This window comes from Gadus morhua, chromosome 17, assembly GCF_902167405.1.
Source record: "Gadus morhua chromosome 17, gadMor3.0, whole genome shotgun sequence".
Taxonomy (NCBI): Eukaryota; Metazoa; Chordata; class Actinopteri; order Gadiformes; family Gadidae; genus Gadus; species Gadus morhua.
Window position 1 is genome coordinate 15,661,570 of NC_044064.1, and position 12,143 is coordinate 15,673,712.

Genomic DNA, 12,143 nt, shown 5'->3' on the forward strand with positions numbered 1-12,143 from the left:
ATTGCCTGTAGTTAAGCGCCATCTCCTGGCGGGAAACCGAAAGGGACGTGTTAGGTTTAAGAAAAATAAAATAAAAGAATCCCCACATTTCTTTAAATGTCACTATAGTGTCCGCATATAGTGTTATATTATAGTAAGCACGTGATATTATTAATGGTATTATTTATTGTCCATAAATAATTAATTTCGGACCACAGTTTCATATTGGTCGAGGCACCACCGTGGAGTGTCTACGTCAGAGGAAGCGGCGCCCCTCATATCAGTTTCTGTCGAAGGCAAGAACAGGGTTACTAGGTTATTCTCTGCAGAACCTCTGATTGTCCTTACAGGGTACGTATCATATACATTTTAAAGTACGTTTAAGTTGAATTCTTCGGAATAATGTTATCTGTCTAGGAAATTGTAAGGTTTAAAGACGTTTTTGCCCCCATACACAAGAAATCGATGTGAGCCTTTACGATTGCTATTCTCTATCAGTTAAACCGTATTGATTTGACTTATTCATTTGTATTTGGTACATAAGTTGATTATATTTAACGTTAAGGTTGGTTTTAGCCTAGTGTCAACGTCGTGTCCCCGTGTTTACAGTGTATAAACATGCTGCTTCGTAAAGTGAGCCAGTCCTCCGTCCTCTGTGGCACCATTCGCCACATTCCGCCTGTATTGTCCGGGTAAGTTCACCTCCAACCAAATGGTTGTATTTACATGGCAATACCGGTGTTCTTTTGTTCAACTTGAACTTGAACCTCTTCGGCGAATAAATTATCAACATCTGTAAATTCTGCTTCCGACCAGGACACCCAGTCGAGCTGGCGTGGTGCTTGCTGTCAAGAATGCGCGTTACGCAAGCCAATCGGCCGAGGTTGGTTTGCTAAAATGTTCTTGTTCGTTTAAAGACCCTTATGACTTTAGTGTATTCAGTTCTATTTTGGTACAGACCAAAACACTCATAAGAAGGGTGTCCTGCTCGTCCTTAACACCCCCCGTCCGGCATATCTCAAAGTAGGGGAAAGTTCAGTGGTCACGTGACAAGTTTCATAAAGCTTCACCTTGGGTTATATAATACACCGTCTGAGGAAAATAAAATATAAATAACTGATATGCCGGACGGGGCATAAATAACTGATATGCGACGTTATATTTTCACTATACATGTATAATAGCTAAACTTTATGGAATTTAGTGTTATTACATTGTGCTAAAATACTTGAGCATGTTGTTACGAGGTGAGATTGGGCTCATTGGATGTAACCAACAAGCTTACTTCTATTATGCAAATATCTTTATATTTGGCAGCCTTCTCTATCAGTAGTATTGTTTACCTAACCTTCGATGACGAAAAATATAAAATAAATATTACTTGATCCTCAATCTGTGTGGGTGTGGTTTTATATCTTGCTTTTCTGTCTAACCCTGTTTTTCTCTCTCTCTTACTGTCGGACTTTCTGTGTCTCTCTGTGTGTCTGTGTCTCTCTGTCTGTCTGTCTCTCTTCCCCTTTCTGTCTCTCTCCCTCTCCCTCTCTCTGTCTCTCTCTCCCTCTGTGTCTCTTGCCAGGCGGTGTTGGATAAGTCTGAGGTTGGCACAGCTGGTGCCAAGGTGGAGAAGAAGATGGCCCCTGTTGTACGTTACCTCAGTATTTTAATCCTGATCACTCAATCTGAGGGGGGGGTGACATGGACATTTGTTATCCTTTAATTAATGTACTAAAGGTACTAAAACAACTCTATTGTTCAAATTACATATTTACTTGACGGAGCAAATGGATCAACAGATGACTTAATCTGTGTCTAAACTATGAAATGCATCCACCCAAAATAAATCCCATCCGACCAGTGAATGGAATGTAACGTAACGGTGTAGAGGGGGGAAAAGTAACATAGTCTAGTTCAAGTGGGTTATAATCTCATTGTGATGGCGCCAGCTGAACTCCATTTCCCACAATCCTCCACAGGAATCCAAGTCGTTTGCTGCCAACATCTTCAAAGGGCAGATCACCACCGCTCAGGTGTTCCCCTTCCCCTCAGGTAAGGCTGGAAGTGTGTCTGTCTGTCTATTGTAGAACAGACGTTGGACGTGGCTGTATTATTTCAATGTCTGTGTGATGTCTGCTCTCTCCATCCCAGTGCTGAACGAAGAGCAGGATCAGTTCCTAAGAGAGCTCGTCGGGCCGGTCGCTAAATTCTTTGAGGTAAGTCTCACGGGTCTCTCTCCTTTTCTCTCACTCTGTTCGTCTTTCCTTGTCACTCACTGTCACTTGTCTCTCTGTCCTTGTGTCTTACTCTGCTCATCGCTCCTTGTCAATCAATGTCACTTTTCTCTCTCTCCTTGTATCTCACGCTGCTCGTCTCTCCTTGTCACTCACTTGTTTCTATCCTGGTCTCTCTCTCCTTGTCACTCACTCACTTGTCTCTCTCTCTGCTCGTCTCTCCTTGTCTCTCTCTCCTTGACACTTACTCACTTGTCTCTCTCCTTGTCTCTCACTCTGCTCGTCTCTCCTTGTGACTCACTCCCTTGTTTCTATCCTGGTCTCTCTCTCCTTGTCACTCAATTACTTGTCTCTCTCTCTGCTCATCTCTCCTTGTCACTTGTGTCTCTCCTTGTCCCCCACTCACCCTTGTCTCTCTGTCTCCTGGTCCCTGTCTCTCCCTGGGTGTCTGGTGTTGCTGTGGTGGGCGTGTCTCTCCAGGAGGTGAACGACCCGGCCAAGAACGACTCCCTGGAGAAGGTGGAGGATCACACCATGCAGGGCCTCAAGGAGATGGGGGCCTTCGGCCTCCAGGTGCCCGCAGAGCTCGGGGGCCTGGGCCTCTGCAACACGCAGGTTGGGGCCCTACCTGTGTGTGTGTGTGTGTGTGTGTGTGTGTGTGTGTGTGTGTGTGTGTGTGTGTGTGTGTGTGTGTGTGTGTGTGTGTGTGTGTGTGTGTGTGTGTGTGTGTGTGTGTGTGTGTGTGTGTGTGTGTGTGCGCGCGCGCGCGTTTGGTAACCCGGTTCCGTCGTGCCCCACCTCCCCCAATCTGTACACGTCTCTGTTGCGAAAACAGCCAGCAACAGCGCATTTTATTCGAGGTAAATGATACAACAGAGGGAATCTCCCGTCCCGGCAGAACTATAAATCAGAGTCTGGACTCCTTGAGCCTCTGTGGACATTCCGGTCCTCTCTTTCTCTCTCACACACACTTCTTGTCCCGGTCGTGGGATGCGGTGATCCGTCCCTCCTCGGCGACGGGTCTCTGGTGCGGTGGTCCGTCCGGGGAGCGAATCTCGGTCCGGTCCGCGCTCCTCTGCTGGACCTGCGCGTTCTCTCGTTACGACAGCCGCCGCTTCCCTTTTCATACCGCTCGCCTGCGTCTGATCGCCCTCCTCCATCGCAGATGTTCCGCCTTCGCGTTGAGTGGGGTTGAGTAGACCCCCTGTATCACCTGCTCCCTGGGCTTCCAGGGTCTGTGTCGGGCTGGGTTGGCACAGTGTGTGTGTGTGTGTGTGTGTGTAACTGCGTTTTGTAACTAACCCTGTTTAGTTAAGTAAACCATGGTAAACTGCTAGTGTCTGTATGAATGTCCACACTACAGTTTGAGTTACCAGGACCGCAACATGTGCAAACACGGAGATACTGGGTGTTCAAACTATTTGGCCTTGGTCTACAGGTGTGGTCCTGGGCCAATTAGATTCCTGCCATTTCGTCGCATGACTATTATTAGGCTGTGCAAAGTACATGGGAAACGTGCATTGGCAACACTACGGGGTTTGGCTTGCACAGAGTCACAAGGGCAATGAAGCCTTTAAAGCCCCTGAGACAGAACACCCACTCCTGTGTGACGTAGACCATGATCCCAGGTGGTGTAGGCGTAGCTGCACACACCCACACAGTAAAGGCATGAACTCACCAGCCATTCATTTACAACCTGGTGACGAGTCTGACGGCCCGAATAGATTAGAAATAACAAATCCGACTTTAAATGCGTAGACGCAAACACAGTTTTTAAATGGGCTTTAAATCACATTTTTTTAACGTCTTTCTTTGTGTTTTTATGAACAATGGATTGAAAGAGTGAGGGAGTGCTATGCAGCATAGCAGTTTAGAAACACACACACACACACACACACACACACACACACACACACACACACACACACACACACACACACACACACACACACACACACACACACACAACCTTAAGGCTGTTTGTGTATGGTTCTACCTCCATCCACCTCCTTCCGGGCCTGACGTGGGTCTCCCAAAATGTTAACTTTGCGTCCAGGTGACGCAGCAGCAAGGGCTGTGATTGGTCCGCAGACGTAGACCGGACGCAGAACCCAAAGGGGTTCAGGACTGCGTGGACATTGCGTTGCGTCAACGTGTAGCCATCACTAAGCCTTTGCCCCCCCTCCCTCCCTTGCAGTACGCCAGGCTGGTGGAGATCGTGGGCAGTCACGACCTGGGGGTGGGCATCACGCTGGGCGCCCACCAGTCCATCGGCTTCAAGGGCATCCTGCTCTTCGGCAACCCGGCCCAGAAGGAGAAGTACCTGCCCAAGCTGGCCACCGGTATGAACCCTCCCTTCAGTGGGACCTTTATCGTCCCACTAGGGGTAATGTCGTTTACAGCCAGGTTTGCTAAAGGATACAGAGAGTAAATACAATATCTGTTGGTTTTTCATAAATTATCGTAAATGTAAATACATTTCGGATCTTGGCTGTAAAGCAAAATTCAAACGTGTAATTGTTTGTCCTTCTGATGAGTTGATTATACTCAATCTAGTATCGATTGAGAGGCAGTGAATGCAGACGAAAGTGTTGGTCAACAGCGTGTGTGTGTGTGTGTGTGTGTGTGTGTGTGTGTGTGTGTGTGTGTGTGTGTGTGTGTGTGTGTGTGTGTGTGTGTGTGTGTGTGTGTGTGTGTGTGTGTGTGTGTGTGTTGCAGGGGAGAACCTGGCTGCGTTCTGCCTGACGGAGCCGGCCAGTGGCTCGGACGCGGCCTCCATTAAGACCACGGCGGTGCAGTCCGAGTGCGGGGAGTACTTCACCATGAATGGAGGCAAGATCTGGATCAGGTGAGGAGGATGCACGCACGCACACACACACACACACACACACGTACACAAGTACTTACACACGCGTACACGCAGGTGCACACCCAAAGGCATGTACGCATGCTACACACGTAAGCACGTGCATACACAAACAGAGACACACACACACACGCACACATTCATGCACACACTGGACCACCAAAGTGTTAGGCTGCCCATAGACATTCAGACGCAGGAAAACGCACTGAATATTAGCTGAGACCAACATGGGCACTCTATGCACTCTCTCTCTGAACCACTTAGATCAACCCAAACATTCCCAAACCCACAAACAAAAACGTGTACCAAAGGGGAACCGGTGAGACCCAGGTGAAATCCCCCTTCTAGCCACAAGAGGGCAGTATATTGCACATGAGTTCTGACAGAGCTCTTCTGAATCTCTGTCTGCAGCAACGGGGGCCTGGCGGAGATTTTCACCGTGTTCGCCAAGACGCCCATGAAAGACCCCAAGACGGGGGAGATGAAGGACAAGATCACAGCGTTCGTAGTGGAGAGGAGCTTCGGAGGAGTCACACAGTGAGTGGGGACAGATTTGAGGGTAGTGATATCAGGCTATAGACAAGAGCGGCCTGCCCTGTTTCTGCTTCTATTGGATGTTACCAGCAGCAGCTTTGTGACTACGACTGTTCCGTTCAAACAAAGACGCCATTGAACTTTTATATTGGAAAAAAATTAAATAATCCATTGAACTTTTATTTTGGAAATAAAATAATCCATTGAACTTTCTTTATTGAAATGTTTTTATTTTTTTCATTTAACCTACATTTTTATGTCCATGTAAAGACATACGACCACTATTCACTTAAACCTTAAAGGTGACCCCTGACCTCTCTCCCTACTAGCCTCTTCATTAAATCCTTCCTTTATCCACCAATCAGCATCAGTGTTCCAATAGCAGTAGTAGTAACAACCAGCGCCATCCTCTCCTCCCCCCCCCCCCAGCGGCCCCCCGGAGAAGAAGATGGGCATCAAGGCGTCCAACACGGCCGAGGTGTACTTTGAGAACGTGCGCGTGCCGGCTGACTGCGTGCTGGGCGAGGTGGGCGGCGGCTTCAAGGTGGCCATGAACATCCTGAACAACGGACGCTTCGGCATGGCCGCCGCGCTCTCGGGCACCATGAGGGCATCGCTCGCTCAGGCCGTGAGTACGGGACGGGGAAACGTGTGTGTGTGTGTGTGTGTGTGTGTGTGTGTGTGTGTGTGTGTGTGTGTGTGTGTGTGTGTGTGTGTGTGTGTGTGTGTGTGTGTGTGTGTGTGTGTGCCGCATGGGTACGAAGTGCCTCAACTGTATTACAAAATACAAATGTACTTTATTTTTTCTTTTCATGTTAAACAACAGGTTTAAAGTGCAAACTTGTAAATTGGAAAGTTTAAACTTGAGCTGTCAACAAAACGGTCTCAAGTCTCAAAAGTGCAATTTTGAAATTAGAAAAGGAATTGCAAGTGAAAGTGTACTTCAACATTCCGTCACTGCAAATTTCATTAAGGAAATGTTTATTAAAGTGCAAAAATAATAATAATGGTTGCCAAAAAAATTGAATAAAATCGTTCTCATGCCCTATGAATATATATTGCAAAATTTAAAATAAATTGTTTTTTTTACCCAGCCCTATTCATAACTATGTGTGTGTGTGTGTGTGTGTGTGTTGTCTAGGTGGACTGGGCTGCCAACAGAACCCAGTTCGGCAGCAAGATCCACACGTACGGCGCCATCCAGGAGAAGCTGGCCCGCATGACCATGCTACACTACGTCACGGAGGTGGGCCCAGACGCTGTCCGTCATGTATGAGGAGCCAGGAGAACGTGTAGGACCACGTGTTGTTAACATGCGTCTGTGATGTGTCTTCACAGTCCATGGCCTACATGATCAGCGGCAACATGGACAGCGGAGCCTCAGAGTTCCAGATCGAGGCGGCCATCAGCAAGATCTTTGCGTCTGTAAGTACCCAAGGGGGGCGGTCACTTGGTAATTGGTGGTCGGCATGGGAACCCACTGACAGTTTACTTTCTAGTACTTTTGAGTTTGAAAACATGATGCATTTGTTAATCATTTCTCACCAAAAAAAGACTTTGTAACTGAGAACATTGAAATGTCCCATTAGAGAAATAATGTATAAAAATGTATCCATCTGAATAAAACAAATATATAAAAAAAATAAAGATTGTTTGGAGATCGTTTCACCCAAATATCAAAATAGCGATCAAGATTGGTTAATTGCACAGCCCTGCTACAGAGTCGTTAAACCAAACCTTGTGTGTGTGTGTGTTACAGGAAGCGGCGTGGACTGTGACTGACGAGTGCATTCAGATCATGGGCGGCATGGGCTTCATGAAGGTGAGCCTTTGATTTCCTGTGTACCAAGCAGCATTTCTGAACACTTACGTAGAGATTACCAGTGGCATGCCACAATCTGTGGTTTTACCAAACACACACTTGAGCATAAAATCAGGAAATTGCTTTTAGTGGTGGGGTTGTTTTCCAGCTAGATTTGGATGTATTCTCTGTTTGAGTGAACCATAATGTGGATTGATACCATGAACCATGAAAGGCTGTGGGATACATTAGGTTGAGTGCAGTGTCCATTTGTATAGATGTGATGGTTCCTATGCCATAGTGAAGACGTCCTCTCACGGTGGGACTGTCTCCCTACAGGACTCTGGTGTGGAGAGGGTGATGCGGGACCTGAGAATCTTCCGGATCTTTGAGGGAACCAACGACATCCTCCGACTGTTCGTTGCGCTCAACGGCTTCCAGGTGACCAGCGGGATCAAACGTTGCGCTGTTGTCGTGGATACGACTCACGCCTCTGAGAAATGTTTTGCTTGCATGTTCATCGGTCAGTTCATGTTTTGGTCGGTAGTGTTGCTGCTAGCACTGCTTTTTAACTGGAACAGACGGCGTAGCATTTTTTTGGTAGTTATATCTCGATCGACCCAGTTGAACCAGTATTAATAAACAAATCCTGTTCGTCGGGATTGGCTTCATCCTTTTGTTTTAAAACAGAATGCTGCAGGTCTATACCTTTCTTGTTTATTTTTTCTGTATCAATCGTTTATTTTTTGTATGATCAATGTGTGTTTGTATGGTATCCCCTCAGAGCGCTGGGAACCAGCTCAAGGGCCTGCAGAGGGCCCTCAAGAGCCCCCTGGGCAACGCTGGCATGCTGGCCGAGGAACTCACCAAGAGAGCCAAGAGGTCGGCACACACACACACACACACACACACACACACACACACACACACACACACACACACACACACACACACACACACACACACACACAGGTGTGTCATGATGTGCACCATCTGGGTCCTTGTCTCCTCCTAATGCATCTCTCTCTCTCTCTCTCTCTCTCTCTCTCTCTCTCTCTCTCTCTCTCTCTCTCTCTCTCTCTCTCTCTCTCTCTCTCTCTCTCTCTCTCTCTCTCTCTCTCTCTCTCTCTCTCTCTCTCTCTCTCTCTCTCTCTCTCTCTCTCTCTCTCTCTCTCTCTCTCTCTCTCTCTCTCTCTCTCTCTCAATCTCCCCCCCTCACAGGAAGGCGGGTCTGAGCAGTGGTGTGAGCATGCAGGGCACGGTGCACCCTGAACTCTCTCAGAGCGGGGACCTGGTGAGTGTGTTCTGCTCATCGAGTTCCTTTACACACCTGAGTCAGAGCAATGCAGCCGACCCAAAGCTTGTTGTTTACAGTGTGTTTCCTGGTCCCAGGGTGGACATGTGTTTATTTGCTACGTCTGAATCATAGTGGAGAACTGTTAATCATTATTTAATATTCATGTCATCACAAAATGAACCAAGGGGTCATTGCACCCCCTTGGAATCGAACCCATGGCCGGTTGGTGTTTGCTACATCTTCTTCTTTGTTTTCTGTCCAGATGGTCAAGTCCATCGAACAGTTTGGTGTCGTTGTGGAGGAAATGCTGATCAAACACGGAAAGAAGATCATCGGTGAGTCTGTGTGGGTGTGTGTGTGTTTGGGTGACAGTGTGTTCCAGTGAGGGTTTGTGTGTGTATTTGGGTGAGTGTATGAATAGGTGTGTTTGAATGAGTTTTTGTGTGTGTTTGGATGATAGTGTGTTCCAGTGAGGGTTTTTGTATGTTTGGGTGATAGTGTGTTCCAGTGAGGGTTTTTGTATGTTTTGGTGATAGTGTGTTCCAGTGTGGGTTTTTGTATGTTTGGGTGATAGTGTGTTCCAGTGAGGGTTTTGTTACCCTTGCTATTGCCAGACCAAGCTCAATCATAGATTGCACGTTGGTCTGGGGAAGCTGCTGTTATTTTCTATAGCACAAGAGGCGTGATCTATGGGCCCTGTTCATATGACTCTGCACACAATTGGCTTCTTGCTGTCGCTTCCCTGTCGTCATTGTGTTAAACCAGCCAGTAGCCTGCCAGGGGGAGAAGCCAGCTTGGTGATTGGCTCCCGCAAAAACGTATCGGAAGCAGAAAGACATGTATTGCTCTTCTCCAGACCCTTCTGCCGAGCGAACTCAAATCGCCGGCAGAATGGGCGGGGCTACGCAGTCTAGGTTTTTTTCCGTGTTCAAGTGAAGGTTTTTGTGTGTGTTTGGTTGAGTGTATGAACAGATGTGTTTGAGTGAGAATTTTTTGTGTGTGTCTGCGGCCATGCGGCCAAGTGAGTCAGTATTGTTGGCAGATTGAGAAAGAAAATTATAATTTTGGAAATTACCATAGGTTTAGGGTTGCCAACATCATCATTGCGAATGTCGTTATTTTCAGTTGCACAATGGTTGTCTAGATGTTGGTCCAACAGTGTGTGTGTTTGGTTTGCAGACGAGCAGTTTGTGTTGACGCGCGTGGCGGACGCCGCCATTGACCTGTACGCCATGGGGGTCGTCCTGTCAAGGTAGGCTAGCACAACACCTCCAGGAAGACCCTCTTAATATATATATATCTCTCTCTCTCTCTCTCTCTCTCTCTCTCTCTCTCTCTCTCTCTCTCTCTCTCTCTCTCTCTCTCTCTCTCTCTCTCTCTCTCTCTCTCTCTCTCTCTCTCTCTCTCTCTCTCTCTCTCTCTCTCTCTCTCTCTCTCTCTCTCTCTCTCTCTCTCTCTCTCTCTCTCTCTCTCTCTCTCTCTCTCTCTCTCTCTCTCTCTCTCTCTGTGTATGCTAATGCATGTGTGTGCTCTTAGGGCGTCCCGTTCTCTGAGTCAGGGGCTCCCCTCAGCCCAGCATGAGAAGATGCTGTGTGAGACCTGGTGTGTGGAGGTAAGATCTCTCTCCACTGTTACCACGGCAACACAACATTTCATCCCAATCTCACACTACATTCAATTGTCATTGCTACATTTAGGGCATTTTGCAGACGCGTTTATCCAACGTGACTTACATTTAAGTAATGTACAAAAAAGTACATTAATACAAGCCTCGTCTTTGGTAAAGGAAATCTTTTATTTCTTTTTTTACATTTTTTACATTTTTTTACATTACGTAGTTTTGTGTATCCGTCAAGTCATTTCAAAGCAAGATTCCTCTATAATCTCATTGTAGTTTATCAAAGTTTAGTTATCTTGATATGTCGTAACGAACCACCATTGTTTTGCAACCATGTTTATGTTGATTTATTCTGATTTCGCACTCTTCCCATGAAGTACTTTGTCTAGCCGCTCTAAATAAAGCATAACTCACCTTCTATCCGTCACCAACACATGAAGCCATGGCCGTTCACAAGCTTGAGGGCTTCCATGTGTTCTCCTACCTCTCTCACCCCCCCCCCCCCCCCTCTCTCTCTCCCCCTGGTCCCACCTCCCCCCCTAGGCTCACGACCGCATCACGCAGGACCTCCGCCTCCTGAGCTCCAGCCAATCCAAGCAGCTCTTCAAGAACCTGCGTGCCATCTCCGCCGCCGTGGTGGAGAACGGGGGCGTGGTCTCCCCTCACCCGCTGGGCTTCTAAGCCCCGCCCCCTAACATCATGCCACCACCACCACAGCGCCATTCTTGGTCCCCTTTTTTGGTTTTGTTTCTTCCCGCTGATTATTTGGCTCCAAGAACCAATCGGATGGCGGATCAAATTTTATTTTATTCTTTTGTTTTGTGCAATTAAAACATAACATGAAAGGAGAGACACACAAACAAGCAGGGGCCGGTTGAGGGAGGTAAACTGCAGCCCAGGCTGTCTGGGGTTGGACTGAACCACTTTAAATCATGGTGGACCCAACTTCTCGACCATTGCACAGTGCTGAATGTCCGAAGGAGACAGGGAATGTAGCGTAGACCGTTTGTTGTTCAGGACAGAGAAAGTGTAAATATGTCTCTGATACCCTCCTCGCTACACCAGTGCTTGACCTCTTGGTCTGTACCCAGATGTACAGATATTACTGAACAGCCTTTTCGTTGGAGTGGTCTCTGAGACAAAGAATGTGTTTGACGCAGTTAGGGGTGCTTTATTTTGTCTTCCCGTTTCAGTAGCTGTATATACCGTATGCCTTTTTGTGTGGGGAAGCTATGTCTAACTACTGTGCATCCAAATAACAATAATAATCATGTCATAAACCAATTAAAACCTCCAGTGACGGTGTTTAACTGTCCAGGCAAAAGTATGCAATCCTTTATTTATGGGCTGTTTCTCAAAAGCCGTGCTCTCCATATTTGAACTGAAACAGTCTAATAGAACAAATTGATCAAATAGAATCTGGTTGTAGCAGCAGGGGGTCAGGCCGACTCCCAGGCAAAGGTCTTCGGTTTGATTCCTTCGGTTTGGGGTTTCTAACTTTCGGCCTGTACCAGCTAGTGGCCTTTTCCCCCCTCTTTATCCTATATGTTACTGTATCAACACATTCAATGCATGTCCTTTTGGATAACAGTTTTTGCTAATTAGCGCCTCACTTAATAACATCAGGGTGATCATTTTAATGGTTTAGAGGTGAAGCTGTTTTACTTCCTTGTAATGTGGACTGATTGGTAATTCTATACACCTCGTGGATCACATCTCAGAACAAAGGGAATGGCTTGTTCAGGTGAAATTAAATAATGTTATTACTCATAATAAAACCTATAGACCCTTTGTGTTAATAAAATTAGCATCTTGGTAGA

The 12,143-nt window shown here is 46.9% G+C and overlaps 1 protein-coding gene across 1 annotated transcript; it reads left to right on the forward strand.

Annotated features, from left to right (window-relative positions):
* The first annotated feature begins 194 nt into the window (after positions 1-194).
* Positions 195-12,143, forward strand: acadvl (acyl-CoA dehydrogenase very long chain). Its single transcript, XM_030338841.1, has 21 exons — positions 195-330; positions 589-671; positions 796-862; positions 1,556-1,621; positions 1,953-2,025; positions 2,125-2,189; positions 2,688-2,822; positions 4,405-4,549; positions 4,926-5,055; positions 5,485-5,610; positions 6,037-6,235; positions 6,749-6,853; positions 6,946-7,032; positions 7,367-7,429; positions 7,748-7,849; positions 8,193-8,290; positions 8,630-8,702; positions 8,968-9,040; positions 9,885-9,957; positions 10,242-10,317; positions 10,867-12,143. Exons 2-21 carry the CDS (start codon positions 598-600, stop codon positions 11,002-11,004), a joined length of 1,968 nt encoding a protein of 655 aa, XP_030194701.1. The 5' UTR covers positions 195-330; positions 589-597; the 3' UTR covers positions 11,005-12,143.

What these genes read in the sequence shown, in the direction of transcription:
- acadvl (XM_030338841.1), top strand. Translation starts at nt 598, where the DNA reads ATGCTGCTTCGTAAAGTGAGCCAGTCCTCCGTCCTCTGTGGCACCATT. An exon ending in CCTGCCCAAGCTGGCCACCG is followed by an intron (nt 4,550 to 4,925) that starts GTATGAACCCTC and finishes TGTGTGTTGCAG; the next exon opens with GGGAGAACCTGGCTGCGTTC. An exon ending in GGGCATCGCTCGCTCAGGCC is followed by an intron (nt 6,236 to 6,748) that starts GTGAGTACGGGA and finishes TGTGTTGTCTAG; the next exon opens with GTGGACTGGGCTGCCAACAG.